The sequence below is a fragment of the Peromyscus maniculatus genome, chromosome 7, assembly GCF_049852395.1.
Source record: "Peromyscus maniculatus bairdii isolate BWxNUB_F1_BW_parent chromosome 7, HU_Pman_BW_mat_3.1, whole genome shotgun sequence".
Lineage (NCBI taxonomy): Eukaryota > Metazoa > Chordata > Mammalia > Rodentia > Cricetidae > Peromyscus > Peromyscus maniculatus.
The window spans coordinates 84149567-84167489 of NC_134858.1; the positions used below are offsets into that span (position 1 = coordinate 84149567).

Below are 17923 nucleotides of genomic sequence, written 5' to 3' on the forward strand. Positions count from 1 at the left end.
TTTTTTAAGGCAAGAAATTAACATTGTCAAGGTGGGTCTGTGAACTCTCTATGGCCACAGTTCAGATGTCTGTTCCTTATTTTGCTCCTTAGCTGATTCTCTAGTTGGCCTTCTTCCTGCACAGGGCAGTGATTTGGGTTGCTTTATAAACACATTTTGGACATCTCCCTTCCCGGATCTCCTCTTAGACTCCGTTGGCATTTTCCAGGGTCTGTTGTTGTTCTGAACTTTGTTCTCTATCTGCTCAGGTAGAAAAACTGTCCTATTAGTTTGGGTCAAATGGAATGGGACTGATTGCATGCCGCCCTCAGCTAAACCTGGAGTTGTGAGAAACTCACCTTTTTCTGGTCCTTAGGTTTAGGTTCTTCTAGAATATGTTCACCTTATGTTCACTCTGTAGTGACTTCAGGTCATTGCATTTACTTGCTTGCATTTTTATTGTTTTTAAGAATTATGCCTTCTTATTCGAGAAAGGGTTAGGCCTAATAAGATCTTATGTAGCCATTGGAAGCTTTCCCAGAAGATATCTAAGTGCAATTGAGCCTGATTTCCCTGATCAGAGCCTGATTATCCCATTGACTTTTCTTATTCTTTGTCTCACTTCCTTACCCAGGATTCCTTAAGATTTATTTTATTTATGTATATGTGCATGTCTGTGAGTTGGTGTGATACCTGTGGCTGCAGATCTATGGATGCTCTGTAGCTGGAGTTACAGGCAGTTGTGAACTGCCTGACATGGTGCTGAAAACTGAATTCAGGTAAGTTTGTAACTGCTGAGACATGTCTCTAGCCTTATCAAACATGCTTTCTAAGCTACTTACATGTGATACTTTATCTCATGATTCACTTTGGGGGTTTCCTCATCATCATCTCCTTCCTCCTCCTCCTTCCTCATTAGTATTGAAGAACAAGCCTAGGACCTTGCACATGCTAAGCACATGTTCTACCACTGAGCTACATTGTTGGCCCTTCACATGCTTTTCTTATGGCAGAGGCTCCAGGAACTAGGGGACTCTGGGAATCTTGGGATGCCTCTAACAGCTTCTGTTTAGGAGTGATATGTAAGGAATATTACATCTGCAAAGTAATGCATTCAAGACCAAAGTCAACATATTTGCCAAAGGGAAGAAATGATTAACTGCAAATAGTAAAACAATCTCCAACAGCTGTACTCATAATTTTTGTTCCTATGATACCATGGTTGCTATCTCTAACAACTGGAAGAAATGTATCACAAAGAAGACATAGCTGATTGAGCCATATTTTCTTCTTCTTCTGGTTCTTAAGGGTTGAACCTAGTGGCAAGGATGCTAAGCACTCTACTACTGATTCCATCCTCAGCCCTAAGGTTTAAAATGTCAAAAGTAGAAAAGAGTATTTATTAAGTGCTTAAAGAAGAGTTCAGACAAGAGTCATAGGGATTCAGAGACCATAAACACTAAGTCCAAGAGAGTTTTTACAAATGAGAGGCTGCTTGTGATAAGTACCCATCACTTTTTCTTGCTGTGAATAAACACTATGACCAAAACAACTTGTGGGAGAAACAGTTTATTTTGGCTTATGGTTCTGGAGGGAGAGTCTGTTAGGGTAGGGAAAGCATGGTAGCAGGTGGCCAAATCAGAAAGCCCAGCGATCACATTTTTCATCTCGCACACAAAGTGGAATGAAAGTATGTGGCAAAACTATGAGCTCTCAAATCTCACTCCCAGGGACTACTTCCTCCAGCAAACAGTACCACCCACTGGGTCTTCAAATACCTCAGCCTGTGGGAGACATTTCTCACCCAGACCACCACATGTTGTGTTGAGAGACAATGAGGATTTAGGTAAATTGTAAGCAGTGCCAACAGGTAAAAAAAGGTGCCGGATTGGACTAGACTGGCCCTGTCCTTGGGGTGCTTTGGGAGGGGGGACACTGGAGGCTGCTTGAAGAGCATGAATGTCAAGCAGGGTACATAGACTTAAGAAAATCAGAAGTTGGGTATGGTGGTACACACTGGTTTAGGCCAGTCTAGGCTACATCAAGAGACCTTGCCTCAAAAAGAAAACAACAACAACAAAATGAACACCAAATAGACAACTAACAAGGAATCCTGAGTGTGACTCAGAATTGCAAAGCTGTGTTTACGAGAGTGTTTACAAGGATTGTCCCGGCAGTCCTGGAGGAGGAGAGCCAGGCAGCAGCAGGGGACCTTCTCTGGTACTGCACACAGAAGCCATTCTTCCCTCTTCTAGGCTGTCTGCTGGTGCTGTGAGACAAGGATATGACAAAAATGTAGCAAGCATGACAAATATTTCCTCAGTGCGTACTTGACTCCCACTCCTAGGAAAACAAAAATGTCTTTCTAGTTGTTTTTTTTTTCCCCTCGAGTCTCCTATCTGACCAAATAAAGAGCATGCCTTGGTGGAAGACAGCACTTCCTACACAGATGTATAATTAGAGCGGCATTTTGAGATAGGTTAAATGTGTAATGAAACACTGCAAACGAGAAGGAGATATTTGCACACTCTCATGCTTTATTTTGCTTTTGAGCTAACCAAAGAAAGACATTTGAAAACAACTTTCTGCTACAGATCTGAAAATAGCGAAACAATTTCTACAATTTTTCCATCTTAGAAGTCTTTAGCGAACTGCAATGCCCAGAAGCTTCTGGAAGGCAGTGACAGTGGCTGTGGTAAGAGTTTCTACTCATTACTATCACGTTATTCCTCCAACTTGTGGTTGCTGTTGGTGGCTGGTAAATATGTGTTATGTGGATGCTGCTCCATCTTGTATAGGATAATTGATTGTAGAGGTCTGAATGAGATGATTTGATTTTGCAATTAGAGTTATGACTTGGTTAAAAGAAAAAGGAAAGGTGTAACATGTACATTTATCATTCCCCAAACCATTCACCTCAGAACTGAGATTTCTTCTCAGATCTTTCAGGTCATGATTATGACATGAGATTGCATTGCTTCATGTTGAACATGTGGCTAGAATTAGAGCTAACAAGGCAGAAACAGTTTAAAGATACAGAGACGAGCACTGGAATCCTACATATGTGCTGGTCTTCAATGCTAGGCTCTGTGTCAATGCTCTGCCTTGATACTGGCTGCAGCAACCATATAAAGCCGTTGCTGTCATTCTCCTCATCGTACAATGAGGGAACAGCCTGTGCAAGGAGCAGGAAAGCCATGAAAGCCTCACACGGTAGCAGGTGCATTTGAATGGAAGGTCCAGTCCTAGTGCCAGACGCGCACACTTGTGTTCCCATTTCTTGTGAGGTAGAAGCAGGAGGATAAGAAGTCAGGATCAGCCTCAGCTGCATAATGACTCTGAGGTCAGCCTTGGCTTCATGAGATCCTGTCTCATTACCTATTGAACAAGAACTTTATTTCAACTGCAAACATGTTAAAGCCACCTGAAACACCACCACAAATCAGTTTCTCTCTTCTTTCATGCATGTTCTCTTTTAGATTTTGTCCATATGCATTGATAATTTGTGTTTGGTTTTTGCTACCTACCCTACGAGGCCCGGAACGTGCTATGTGGATCAGGCTGGCCGTGAACTTGTGAGGATCCTCTTGTCTCTACTTCCTGAGTGCTGAGATTACAGCTGTGAGCCTTCATGCTCAGCTTTGTGCTCTTAAACGTTTTTATAACTGTATGCTGTTCCACTAAGAGGACCCATGTGCACTCTTTAAACCATTCCCATAAGGTTTGAAAGAACATAAAAATGAAAAAAATTAATATGTTGTAGTTAATATTTTAATTACAATTTTAAGACTCACAGGAAATCCTGTTTTAAGTATTATAATGTTGGAATGCTCTTGTGTTGGGGTTTTCAACACTAACCTTGGGCTCAACCAAGCACTGGGTTCACAGAACTCAGCAAAGCTGCTCCACACATGATTATGGCTTAAGATAGTAAACAGATGAAGATAAAATCTGCAATAGGAGAAAGTAGAGAGCTAAAGTCGAGAAAAAAGCTGGCACAAGCTTGATGGCACCGCCTCCTGTGAGGTTGGAGGCATGCCATTTTTTCCCCCCAGCAAAGTGTGCGCTATCGCAGAGCAAGGATGCGCTCTCAAGCCTTGGCAGCCAAGACATTTGTTAGGATTCCCAGCCTTCCAAAAGCCACACTGCAGAGTGGTACGAAAGCTTGAGGCACACAGCACTCTCACAGGGACCGAGTATTCCCACGATGAGGTTCAGAGTCAGTCGTTTCCATTGTGCAGGACCTGGGAAGCCACGTTCTGCTCCATTAAGTCATGTGACTTCTAAAATCTTTGAAGTTAGCGTGCAAAATAATGGATTTCATTTTTATATGTCCATGCATGTACATCATTCACTTTACTCAAATTCTGGATTATGTCTTTACTCAATACTGGTATAGACTATTTTAAGAGGCCAGATTTAAAAATTGTGATTTCATGCAGCTGTGATGGCTCACACTTATAATGCTGGCACTGAGGAAACTGTGGCAGGAAGAAGGTAGATGCCAGCCTTCAGTACATACTTATTTCCAGAGCAGCCTGGACTACAGACTAAGACCCTGACACAAAACCAGGCCAAACCAAACCAAACATCATGATGTCATAGTGTTTGAAAAGGCTTGTAACATCAACCTATTTTCTTTTACTAATTTTTTTTTTTTTGGACACAGGGTCTTACTGTGTATCCCTGACTGGCCTGGAACTCATATAGACCAGGGCGACTTGAACTCAGAGATCTGCCTGCATCTGCCTCTCAAGTGCTGGGATTAAAGCTGTACACCACCATGCCAAGCCTCAGTTTTCCCTTTTCACTGTGTATGCGACTGTGGCTTAGAGCAGACAGATTATTGCTGGGTCACATAGTGATTGACAAGGTGCATGGCAATTAAGCATGCCATTTTCAGTGAAAATATACTGGAAGTGAATTACATGTTTATTGCTAAAGACATGTTTACATTACATTCACTGTATTTGTTCTTAGTTTCTTAGAATGTGGAAATACCCACCACCTGTAATGCATATAAACAAAACACCTATCACCCACCACAGGAGCTTATTTGTTGAGTTTGGGTGGGAGGACTCAGAAATTTGCATTTTAACCAAAGTATCCAGGTGATTTCTGACATGGGTGGCTCAAGAACTGAGAATCTGCACACTGCTAAGTGGTAACCTTCCTTCTTTCCAGGTCACATCACGCTAATGTTCATAAAAGAAAGCCAGTGGCCTTAACTTCCTGTCGGAGGCTAGTCATTTTACTGACCCCCTCAAGCTCCTTTTCTCTCACGATTCCCTAGATCAGTGGTTCTCAACCATCCTGATGCTGCGACCCTTTAATACAGTTCCTCATGTTGTGGTGACCCCAACCATAAAATTAATTTTTGTTGCTATTTCATAACTAATTTTGCTACTGTTATGAATTGTAATGTAAATGATGTTTACTGATGGTCTTGGGCATCCCCTGCGAAAGGGTCATTTGACCCCCAAAGGGGTCTCAAAACACAGGTTGAGAACAGGTGCTCTATAGCCTTACCCAAACTGACCCTTTATACTTTTTTGAGCAGTTTGTGTTTGCAACTTTGGACCCCAACCACGGGCCTTTTTTCTTCTTGGTACTGTGGAACCAGCAACAAGACCAAGCTGACTGCGAAGACGGTAACTCTCTGCCCCAAGAATTAGGAGATGAATTAGTGAGTCTGCCTCTTGGTCCATTTAGGGGGTGGTATATCTCTTGGAGTGACAGATTTAAGGTAAACGAAATGAGGAGTGAGAGTCAGGCATGGTGGTAATCCCAGCACTAAGTAGACTGAAGCAAGAAGATCAGGAACTCAAAATCATGCTAGGTTGAAGTGAGTTCAAGCCCAGCCAGGGTTATATGAGAACTTATTCAAAAATATCAAATGAATAAGTAAATAATAAATGGGGAGAGGTGGGGAGAAATATTCATCCTTTACTGGAAACTAGGAATTTTCCAGAAATTGGGATATTACCTATTTTTTACTCCGGTTACAATTCTTTTTGGTTGTATTCATGGCAACGTTAACTGTCATGGCACCTGGGTGTGTGTCACTGAGCACGCAGATGCATTATAATGAAGGTAAAGGTTGGTCACTCTGGCAGCCATCTTAGATCCAGCAGATTTCAGCTAGCACACTCGAAGTGGGATTTTTAGCTATAGATGTCCTGTCTTCAGAGGTCAAGAAGATCAGGACAAGAGAGGAATTCAGTTGGGTCGCCTCTGAGTAGGATAGCACTTTCCTTTATGTGGAGACCCACAGAGGCTTCCGAGTGAGAATTTACTCAGGGTAAGAGAATCTGGGCTTGCTTTACCCAGCAGGGCTGCATCATGTAATGATTTGACCACGGGTGTGGTTACCAGGTGTTTTGAAGGGTCTACACTTGGCTGTAGGGTGTGCTTTGATCTTGCAAGGGGGAGGTGTTTTGCCTCTCCCCTTAGCATTGTGTGGTGGTATTGTGTTCCCCAAAATATTGTGTACCCTAATAAACTTATTTGGGGTCAGAGAACAGAAAAGCACTAGATACTTACGATAGGCAGTGGTAGCACACTCCTTTAATTCTAGCATTCCAGAGGTAGAAATCCCTCTGCATCTCTGTGAGTTTAAGGCCATATTGGAAATAGCCAGGCATGGTGACACACGCCTTTAATCCCAAGAAGTGAGCCTTTAATCTCAGGAAGTGATGTCAGAAAGCAGAAAGGTATATAAGGTGTGAAAACCAGAAACTAGAAGCATTTGGCTGGTTAAGCATTTGGCTGGTTAAGCTTTTAGGTTTTGAGCAGCACAGTTCAGCTGAGAGGCATTCGGATATGAGGACACAGAGGCTTCCAGTCTGAGGAAACAAGATCAGCTGAGAAGTTGGCCAGGTGAGGTTAGCTGTGGCTTGTTCTGTCTCTCTGATCTTCCAGTGTTCACCCCAATAACTGGCTTCAGGTTTGATTTTATTAATAAGACCTTCTAAATTTCATGCTACAAGCATTGTTTAAAAAAATCCCTTTTAATAAACCAAAGGGGCTGTTGGGTATTGGCTCAGGCCATCCTGAAGCTATCCTGTGTTTCTGTCCTTCTTCTAGGTCTCTCTTTCTGATATTTTCTTAATTCCTCTCTCCTCTGCCTAAGAACCCTTCAAAAGGTGGGAACAGGTTGGAACTTAGACTCCCACACCTTTACAATTTGTCCCTATTATAATCGTGGTCACCTAATGTTCTCGTCTCTCTTCTTCCCTTTCTCCTTTCTTACAGGGGACCTGCCCCTTCCTCATTCTACTGGGGACAGCAACAGGGCTGTTGTTAGCTAAGTGCTATACTTACTAGCTTGGCTCTAGGGCCCCTAGTGTTCATGACCTAGTCAAATATGGTGCTGTATCCTCTAGATCAGGAAGCATTTATATGGTCTAATTTGCTTAATGGGTAATATTCCATGGGGCTTCAATCTGAACACCAAGGAGAGAAATAAGTCTCATGTTTTTCTGTGGCTGCTGAATGAAAAACCATAGTTTTGTAGTTTTCCATGGTTGCATCTATCTTCTGTAATATGGAGGAAATCTTTCTGTAGAATAATACAGAGGTCCACATACCATGAGAAATAGAGACACAATCTGAAGAGAAATAATAATAGTACTTTGAGTTCTGTCTCATTGATATCAGTGGGATGGACATACCACATTTTCCACTCCTGTTCTTCCCAGTTATATGAATTAATAAATCTTTGACTTCTCTTTTTGCTCAATGGATTTGTTGTTTAAAATAGTGCAAATAGGGGCCAGTGGGGTGACTCAGTGAGTAATGATGATTGCCATGAAGCCTGAATGCATGAGCACAATCCCCAGGACCAACATGGTGGAAGGAAAGAACCATTCTTGAAAGTTTTCCCTTGACCTCTACACACACATGCCATATGATATGTTTGCCCCCTCCCCCACATAAATAAATATAATATGATTTTTTAAATAATGAAATGGCACAAACATTATTTTATGGTTTTGTAGGGCGATGGGCAATATGTGTCTCAATGGTCTAAAACCAGGTATCAGCAGGGCCATGTAACTCTCTGGAGGCTAGAAGATGATCCATCTCCTTGCTCGTTTAGGTAGTTGTCAGAATCCAGTTCCTTGTGGTGGGAATGAAGTCTTTTCCTACTGGGGGCACTCTGCTTTGAGAACCTGTTCCTTCCACTTTCATAACGAGCAACCATTCTGCCTGCATTGCTCAGTCCTTTTTAGACTGTATTTGGAAGGCTGCAGACACTGCTCAGTGGTCGAACACTTGCCTAGCATGTGCAAGGCCCCGGAGCTCCGCCCCTAGCACCAACAAAAACACACAGTTTTCATTTGAAACTTGTAACGACTGAGTTCTACATGCATCTTCTTCTTTGGTGTGTCCTGGGTCTGTCTCAAATGAGAAGTAAAAACTCTTCTGAGGCTTTTGGGAAGCCCACGTGCCCAAGAAATAATGATTAAATAGATAGATTATTGAAAAATAATAGTGGATTCTGTGTTTGTTGACTTGGGACAAATCACTTAGCCTCTCAGAGTCAGTTTTTTGTCTACAAAAGGAGAGGGCTGAGTTAGAGGATTTCAATGCCTTCCATTGTATTTATTTTTCTGGGTTTGTAACCCTTGATGGCTCAAACTTGTGGCAGTTCTCCTTCCCTTTGCTCCTCAGTGCTGCCATACTTGTCTTTTTGCCTTTACTCTTTAAAATGCAGTTCCCAACACGATGGTTGGGATGTTGGAACCCTAGACCTGGAGACATAGGCCGCTGTGAGCCACCTGATGTGCTAGGAATCTAACTCTGGTCCTCTGGAAGAGCATTATGTACTCCCAGCCACTGAGCCATCTCTCCAGCTGGTACTGCTGTTCTTTAGCATATTTTGCAAACTTTTATATCTATAGCTACTTGAAGGATGAGTACAAAGAACTCCTATTTCTCTCTAAACTGCTATCATGACTCATAAATGTTGTTATGGCAGAAATGACAGTTACTAACCACAGAGGCAAACATGTATACCAAGCCAGAGCACATGTAAGAAAGATTTAACAAAGACAACACATGGCAAGTCAGACAGAGACAATCAGTGACTTCTCAGAGAGGGGAAGGGGTCACCTCTCAAAGAGGGACTGGGCATCTTTTGTAACAATTAAGGCTTGGTTCTTGATCTTATCTCATGTGCCCCCTTGTGTGGGGTTCATAGCTAGAAGTGTAAGTGGACCCTCATTGTCTCATGAGGCAGTACATTTTATCCAGCAGTTGTCTTTCTTGAGAATGATCATTTGGGGTAAAATGCCGTAGGTCATTTGGAGTTAGTCCCTGGATGTTGGTAAAAGACATCACAGGTCACTGAGGTCAGGTGAAGAGAGGACATTTCTACTTTTTTGGGGGGCTTTTTTTGTCTCTATACATATGAATAAATAAAACTTACATGTCATATAGCTGATTAAGTCTTTGCGGATGGTCTCTCTCTCTCTCTCTCTCTCTCTCTCTCTCTCTCTCTCTCTCTCTCTCTCTCTCTCTCTGGTTTTACGAGACAGGGTTTCTCTGTGCATCTTTGTGCCTTTCCTGGAACTCACTCTGTAGCCCAGGCTGGCCTCGAACTCACAGATATCCACCTGCCTCTGCCTCCCAAGTGCTGGAATTAAAGGCATGTGCCACCACCTCTGGTCTTCTTCTCTTAATGAAAGCCTGTAAGAAGAACTGGGGATGGAACTGCCCAGTTCTAATTCCTGCTCTTTAGGATGCTGCGTATCTGGCTGTGTCTCAGATCTCCTTCTGATTAGATCTAGGTAACATGTCTGCAAGGCTGATTCTTAGTGACATGTGCTCATTGCACTTCCTCAGGAGACTGGGGAAGGCGGCTTTTAGTAACCAGCGAGGCTGTGGGCTCCTTTAGGTGAGGTCATGCAGCAGGAGGCTCTCTTTTGAAAGAGTTTTCCCCCCCCCCCCCCTGCTATTTTTTTCTCTCGGGATAGATAAGCATTTCATGGTCATTCTTCAAGACCATGTGAACACAGTACTGCATCCCCTTTCTTTTCTGGTGATGATGGTACCCAGGGCTTTGCACATGCCAGCAAATGCTCTACCACTGAGTTATAACCCACCCTCAACATGTGGCTCGGGGTGGCCTTGAACTTTCTGTGTGGTCTACGCTTGTCTCAACCTTACCGTTATCAAACCCTGGCTTCCTAAGTGCTAGGATAACAGGCAGGAGCAGCCATACCTAACTGAGTGTTTATATCTATCACTAATCATGTTTTTCAATCGCTTATTACATTAGAGACAATTTTCTCTTTAAGGCAAGATCTCATGTAACCCAGACTGGCCTCAAACCTGTTACATAGCTGAAGGTGACCTTGAGCTTCTGAATTTCCTGCTTGTACTTCCCAAGTGCTAGGATTAAGGTAGGAGCCAACATGTCTGGCTGAATGGTTATATTTTATTTATTTAATTAGGCAATTAAATTTCTGTGGTGTGTGTGTGTGTGTGTGTGTGTATGTGCGTATGTGTATGTGTGTGTACGTGTGTATATGTGTGTGTGTGTGTATGTGCGTATGTGTATGTGTGTGTACGTGTGTATATGTGTGTGTGTACGTGTGTGTGTGTGTGTGTGTGTGTGTGTGTGTGTGTGTGTGTGTAGATACACGTATGAGGATACCTGTGCCTCTGGAGGCTAGAAGATAATCTCAGGAGTTAATTCACTTTATTTTTAAATATTAATTTATTTATATTTTATGTGTATGAGCATTTATGCCTGCATGCATGTAAGTGCACTGCATGTGTATCTGGTACCTCCAGAGGCCCAAAAGGGCACCAGGTTCCCTAGAACTGTGGTTAAGGACAACTATGAGCCACCATGTAGGTGCTGGGAACTGAACCTGGGTCCTCTGTAAGAGCAGCAAACGCTTTCAACCTCTAGGCCATTTCTCCAGTCCCCAACTTTTTTTTTTTTTTTTTTTTTTTTTTTTGTGTGTGTGTGTGTGTGTGTGTGTGAAACAGAGTTTATAATTGGCCCAGAGATTGCTAATTTAGGCTAAGCTGGCTGGCTAGTGAGTCCCAGGGATCCACTTGTCTCTGTCTCTCCAGAGATGGGATTCTAAGTGCATCACTGTAACCAGCTGTTTTTTGTTTTGTTTTGTCTTTAACATGGACTCAGGAGATGGAATTCAGGTCCTCATGCTTCAAGGCAACTGCTTTCCCTAGTCCTTTATTTGGAGACAGAATCTCATGTGTCCCAGTCTAGCCTTGAACTTGACATGTGGGATGCACAGGCCTGTAATCCCTGCTACAGGATGCTGACAGAGAAGGATCAAAAATTATTATTTTTTAAAATTATAATTGAAATACAATTACACCATTTCTCCCCCCTTTCCCTCTCCAACCTTCTCACTCCCTCTCAATTTCGATGGCTTATTTTTCTTTGATTATTATTGTTACATATGAATATGCACATAAATATATAAATACAACCAGCTGAATCCATTTGGTGTTGCTTGTGTGTGTGTGTATATATGATTCAGGACTATTCACTAAACCAATCAGGAAGCTCATCCCCCAGAAGAGATTAATTTTCCCTCTCTTAGCAGTCATTAGTTGCCTGTAGCTCTCTGTCTAGGTGTAGGACCCCTTGAGATTTCCCCGTTCCCTGTTAGCATGTCTGTTGGTGGTGTCATTGTTTAGGTCTTGTTTAGGCAGCCATACTGTTGAGGTATTGTGTGTGTAGTCTAGGAGACACACTCTCCCAGCAGACTGGGTCACCTGGCTCCTGCTGCTCTCTTCTGCAATCTTCCCTGAGCCCTTGGGTGCAGGAGTTGTGTATCGATGTATCTGTTGGGGCTGGGCTCCCCACAGTCAATTGATCTGTGCATTTTGACCAGTGTGATTTCCTGTAGTGGTTTCCATTAGACCTTGCCTCAACACAAAAACAAATTTAAAAGCTGGGGACATATCAGTGGTAAGATATTTGCCTAGCAAATATGCATATCTTCTTTTGTTCAATCCCCAATACTCAGAGGGGAAAACAAACAGGGTAAAAATGATTTTGACAACCACAAAAAACTGGGCAAGAACAACTGAGCTGTTCCTGGCACACAGGACTCAATGTATATGGAGACAGTGAGACAGAAAATAATCTCATTTATTTAGAATAATATGAAATTGTAATGAGTCTTTATCTGTCCCACTAGCCAGCTCCCAAATAATGACACAGAGAGGCTTCTTATTCATTATGAAAGCTTGGCCTTAGCTTAGGCTTGTTTCTCACTAGCTCTTATAACCTAAATTAACCCATTTCTATTAATCTCCGTGCTGCCATGTGGCTCATGACTTTTACCTCTCCTCCTGCATGTCCTGCTTCCTCTGCATCCGGCTGGTAATGCCCCCTTTCTTCTTCCCAGACCTCTCTGTCCCCAGAAGTCCCACCTAAACTCTTCCTGCTTAGCCATTGGCCATTCAGCTCTTTATTAAACCAGTCACAGTGACATATCTTCACACAGTGTAATCAAATATCTCACAACAGGGAATTGTATTCACATGATGGAGTAACAGAAAAAGTGTACTTTTGGGAACAGATAGCAGTTGTCCTAATCTCTCTAGTATTTTTCTGATTTCCAAATGGGGGAAGAACAAAGCCCAGTGGTCAGTGGAAGGAAATTTATAAATCACTGGCTCTAAACTTTGCTAGCTCATGTTCCTTAGAATTCAGGAGAACCTCATGTTACCCTGACTATTGCTTCCAGTGAACTGATGTGGTACTTCATTTGGGACTTGTTTTGTAAGTCATGAAGTAAACTAAAAAAACCCAAAAAAACAAAAAACACACATTGAAAACTGACTCGTCCTTACATGCTTGACAACTTCCTTATTGATTAATACAAGGACATAGAAAGTAATGGAAAAAACAAAGTGAATATTGAAAAACATTTCATCCATACAAAGCAGGAAAATGTTTCTATGCTCATCTAGACAGTGAATGGAGGCTGGAAAGATGACTCAGCAGTTAAGAGCACCTGCTGCTCTTACAGAGGACCAGAGTTCTGTTCCAGGTAGCCACTCAAGTCGCTCACAACTGCTTATAACTGCAGCTCCAAGGGATCCAACACCCTCTTCTGGCCTCTGGGAGCACCCATATACATGTAACATAGACACACACACACATACACACACACACACACACACACACACACACACACACACACACACACTAAGGATCGACAAACGAGACACATGAAATTAAAAAGCTTCTGGGATGGTGAAATGGCTTGCAGCATAAGCCTAAAGATCTGAGTTCAATCCCCAGAGCCCATGTAAAAGTGGAAGGAGAGAACCAACTCTATAAAGTTGTCCTCCACACACACACACACACACACACACACACACACACACACACACACACACACACAGAGAGAGAGAGAGAGAGAGAGAGAGAGAGAGAGAGAGAGACAGAGAGAGAGAGAGAAAGAGAGACAGAGAGAGAGACAGAGACAGAGAGAGGGTGGGTGGGAGACCTTCTGCACAGTTAAGGCAAAATGAACAGACTGAGGAGACAATAGGGTAAAAACTTTGCCAGCTATATACTAGACAGGAAAGTAATATCTAGAATATGTAGAGAACAGTAAAAAAATAAACATCAGATAATAATAATAATAATAATAATAATAATAATAATAATAATAATAAATAATCTGTGGGAGCCCACAGAGGTTTCCTAGTGAGATCTGAGCTTGCGTTACCAGCAGGGCTGCATAAAGGGATGGATTGGCTGCATGTGTGGTTACCAGGTGTTGGAAGGGTCTGCACTTGGCTGTGCAGTGTGCTTTGATCTAGCAAGGGGGAGGCCTTTTGCCCCACCCTTGGCATTCCTTTACAAAGCCCTTGAGAAGCAACAGAAGGGGCCAGTGGATTTTGATCCAGTTCCTCCTGAAGCTATCCTGTGTTTCTGTCTGTCTCATCTCTGCTATCTTTCTATCTACTAATTCCTTATGCCTCTCTCCTCCTCATAGGAACCCTGTAAAAGAGGTGGGGATGGGCCCCTCACAATAATCTAATCTGGAAGTGGGCTAATGAACTTGATAGACTTTTTAAAGAGAAAAAATACAAATGGCCAGTACATATTTGAAAAAAGTCCTCATCATCCTTAGCCACCAGAGAAATGCACATTAAAACTCTTGCAATGACATCTCACCCTAGTTGGAATTGCTGCTATCAAGAAAACAAATGACACATGTTGATCAGGATGTGGTGACAGAGGTATCCTTAAAGCTGCTGTCTGTGAATTTGAACTAGAGCAGCTTCTATGGAAATTGGGATAGAAGGACCACATGATCCAATTGGAGGTCTCCTGGGTATATCCCAAGAGACTCTCAAGTCCTACCACAGAGATACTGTTATCACTGTTTATTGCTGCACTATTCACAGTAGCTAGGAAATGGAACTAGCCTAAATGTCCATCAATAGATATATGGATAAAGAAAATGTGATACATACACCATGGAATTTTATTCAGATGTAAAGAAAATTTAAATTGGGTAAGATGACTAAGTGGGTAGAGGTGCTTGATGAGCAATTTCCAGGAGATAATGAACTCCACAAAGTTGTTCTCTGACCTCCACACATGTGCCATGGCATGTATACACACACACACACACACACACACACACACACACACACGCACGCACGCACGCACGCACGCACGCACACGCACACACATTAAACTTAAAAGTATAAAAATAAATGCCATTTCCAGGAAAATGGATACAACTGGAAATCATCATGTTAAGTGCAGTAAGCCATATTTCCTGTGAAGTGAGTGTCCTTATGTGTGTGTGTGTGTGTGTGTGTGTGTGTGTGTGTGTGTGTGTGTGTGTGATGAAACTTGGAGTTGACCATGGGAGAGGAAGATGAGTTTGTTTTGAAGACAGAGACTGCTTTTATTTGTCAGGGTGGCCAGAGCTGAAAGAATGGCGGGTCTGTCCAGGACAATAAAAGTGCCCTCAGTGGGTGTGGGTCACATCACCGAGAAAGGGTGTCTTCATGCAGCCAGTGCAGAGCTGGTCCATCCGTAATGGCGCCTCATGCTGCAGGGGTGTGCAGCATGGGTAGAAAGTCAAATCCACATGGCAGTTGAGCAAACAGCTGAGAGCAGCTGTGGAGAGGTCGGAGAAGTGCACGGGGTTCCTGGAGAAGTAGGTAGGTTGTGGAAGATGTAGAAGATGCTCCCAAACGGAGCACTGGATAGGCCTTGGTGACACATCCCAGCTCATGTGGCACCTTCATCCAGATAGCCAGCATCTGCCTTCTGGTGAGCCTGCATGCACTCTAGCAGCCCCGTGAGCGCCTGCTGACAGGTCAAGGAGTGCATGTACTGTTCTTTGTTGATGATGTGGATCTCAAGCTCTAGCTCAGGGGTGAGGGCTCCTGTGCATGAGTCATGCCGCCGCATGAGATCCACCAGGTCACTGGAGAGGTGGTCACCGATGTAGAGACACACGGCCGCGCCATTCTGTCAGACAAAGGAAGTCAAACGGACTTCTCTGCTGATAGATCTTGTCCGCTTCCAGGCCAGTGATATGGTCCCAGTGAGCCCTTCTCATCAAGCTTTCATAAAAAGGTTTGCACTGGTGGGTGAAAAAGTTGGGCTTGTCACCCTGAACAATGACTACGTCGAAGAGTTGGTGGCAATCAGGACCTACCATGTGCCTCAGTCCTTTGTCCATAACGCCAAAAGGACTGTTGGTGATGAGGGGCCACCAGATGGCTCAGGACTCCTCCCAGGATGTACTTCTCCATGCTTTGCTCAATCCACTAGTACAAGAGGCCCTTCACATGCACATCAAAGATGGCATCTGTCATATCCTTAGAGAAGTGCACTTGGTTAAACTCCAGGCTGTGGCCCAGAAAGTAGTCTACCACACCGGGCAGCAGCACCATCTCTGGTAGTGAGAAGGTGAGAAGATGTCCATGAACTGCCTGATGGAAGGGTTCTTGCCATAGAAGCCACTCACCTGGTATAGTGGCATGTGCAGGGGTACATGAACATGTAGGTCAGTCACCTCGTCTTCTGGCACACACTGGAGGCCCCTGGAGGCGGATCCTAGCTGTACATAATGAAAAGCATCCATTTTCACCAGAGGGCTTTTCTGAATGTCATGGTGGAGGCCATGGATGGCAAAGCTGTGATCATAGTCATACTTCCGAATCCCCTCACTGTACTTACAACGCTCTATCAGGATGTCCCTGGGCGGCACTGAAGATCTCAGGGTGTGGTGCATCCTCATGCTGGGTCACTGTGGAGTGGTTGTCAAAGCTATAGACTTAAAGTGTCACTCAGGCTGATCTCATTGTTGGCATAGATGGCTGCTGGGTTTAGGAGGCTACCAACCTCAGGGAGCAGAAGGTCATGCACCAGCTTCTGCGTGTCCCAGCCCACAAGTGCACGCTGAAGTTTCCGAGCAGGGTTCTGTGGGTGCTGAGTGCGGGGTGCTGGTGCAGTGGGGTCCAGACCCGGTGGGCAGCAACCAGAACAGGAGGGTGAGAACGAGGTGGTCCACGGTCCTCCATGGCCTCTGTACAGCAGCCAGCACCTAGCTTGTGCCCCCAGTCCCGCCATGCCCCCTGTGCGTGGACCTGCTGCCCTTCTACTGGAAGATGACGACATCCTAAGGGGGGGGGTGAAAGGGGAGGGAGAGGGGGAGAAAGAGGGAGAGAGAGAGGGAAAAAGTAGAATACATGTGGCATGAAAGCAGAAAAGAGGCTGTGGGTAAAGGAGAGAGATTAGCAGGGGGAAGGGAAACGGGACAGGGGCGCAAAGAACAAAACATCTATGAAAATGCCATAGAGAATTTTGTTTCCATTTTAACTTTTAAAAATTAGTGAAGCACTACTGGAATTTTTTTTTTTTTTTTTTTTTTTTTTGACACAGGGCTCATGTTACCCAGGGCAGCCTCAAACTCATTATGCAGCCAACATGTCCTTGAACTTCTGATCCTTGTAATCCTAAATGCTGGGATTACCGATGTGAGCTACCATGCCCTATTTTAGATATTGATGGATACTGAAACCCAGAGTTTCATGCATTCTAGGCACGCATTCTATCAGCTAAGCTACATCCACAATTTTGGATTTTTTTTAACCTTTTTAGTTTCAATTTTTAGTATATCCTAGAGTACGTGAGCATAGCAGGAAAGAGCCATCTGCATATTTCAAAGCATGTGTTATGTATGTAGTCATGTTGTGAGGATCCTACAGCCTCTGAGCGGGTGTTCCATCGGGCATTTGCAGTGCCATGTCATAGCAGATCAGACCCATGCTGCACAGAGCAGAAGAGCCACCAGGTGGCACTCAAACATCATCCACTGATGCATGAGCTGCAAATGGATGCAGATTAGTGTACTAGTGTACATTGGTGTCAAAATCGACTTTGCTGGAAACGTACTTAATTTTAATATTATATGTGGATGAACTCGAAGCAATTTTTTTATTAGAATCCATCTAAATCCAAATAAAATTTCATCAGGTGTCTGTCATGCTTTGTTTCCCCTTGCATGCAGAAAGAGAGAGGGAGGGAGGGAGGGAGGGAGGGAGGGAGGGAGGGAGGGAGGGAGGGAGAGAGAGAGAGAGAGAGAGAGAGAGAGAGAGAGAGAGAGAGAGAGGAGGAGGAGGAGGAGGAGGAGGGGGAGGAGGGGGAGGAGGAGAGGAGGATTATACAATGAGTGAGCAATTGAGGACAGGGCTGCTTGCTGCTTAGATGCATCCTCTGGAAGTGTCCCTGGAGGGCTTCTTCTTCCCGGAGGCTGGCTGACTTAGAAACATCTTCCAAAGTATGAAAAACTGAGCTGGTGGTTCATGCCTGTAATTCCAGCCTCTGGAAGCAGAGGCAGGAGGATCACCACAGGTCTGAAACTAGCCTGGTATTCACACTGAGTTCTAGATCAGCCAGTGC

The 17923-nt window shown here is 43.8% G+C and overlaps 1 protein-coding gene and 1 pseudogene across 3 annotated transcripts in view; one reads left to right on the forward strand and one right to left on the reverse strand.

Annotated features, from left to right (window-relative positions):
* Positions 1–2536: 2536 nt before the first annotated feature.
* Positions 2537–17923, forward strand: part of Filip1 (filamin A interacting protein 1) — a 210396-nt gene continuing 195009 nt past the window's right edge. For 2 of the 3 annotated variants that reach the window (XM_076576782.1, XM_076576783.1), the window contains exon 1: positions 2538–2674. In XM_076576782.1, coding sequence (XP_076432897.1) covers positions 2636–2674 — 39 coding nt within the window. In that variant the 5' untranslated portion in view covers positions 2538–2635. Of the gene's footprint in view, positions 2675–17923 lie in introns of all 3 variants that reach the window. The other variant, XM_076576780.1, reaches the window with a different exon arrangement.
* Positions 14976–16591, reverse strand: LOC102905590 (5'-nucleotidase domain-containing protein 2 pseudogene; annotated as a pseudogene).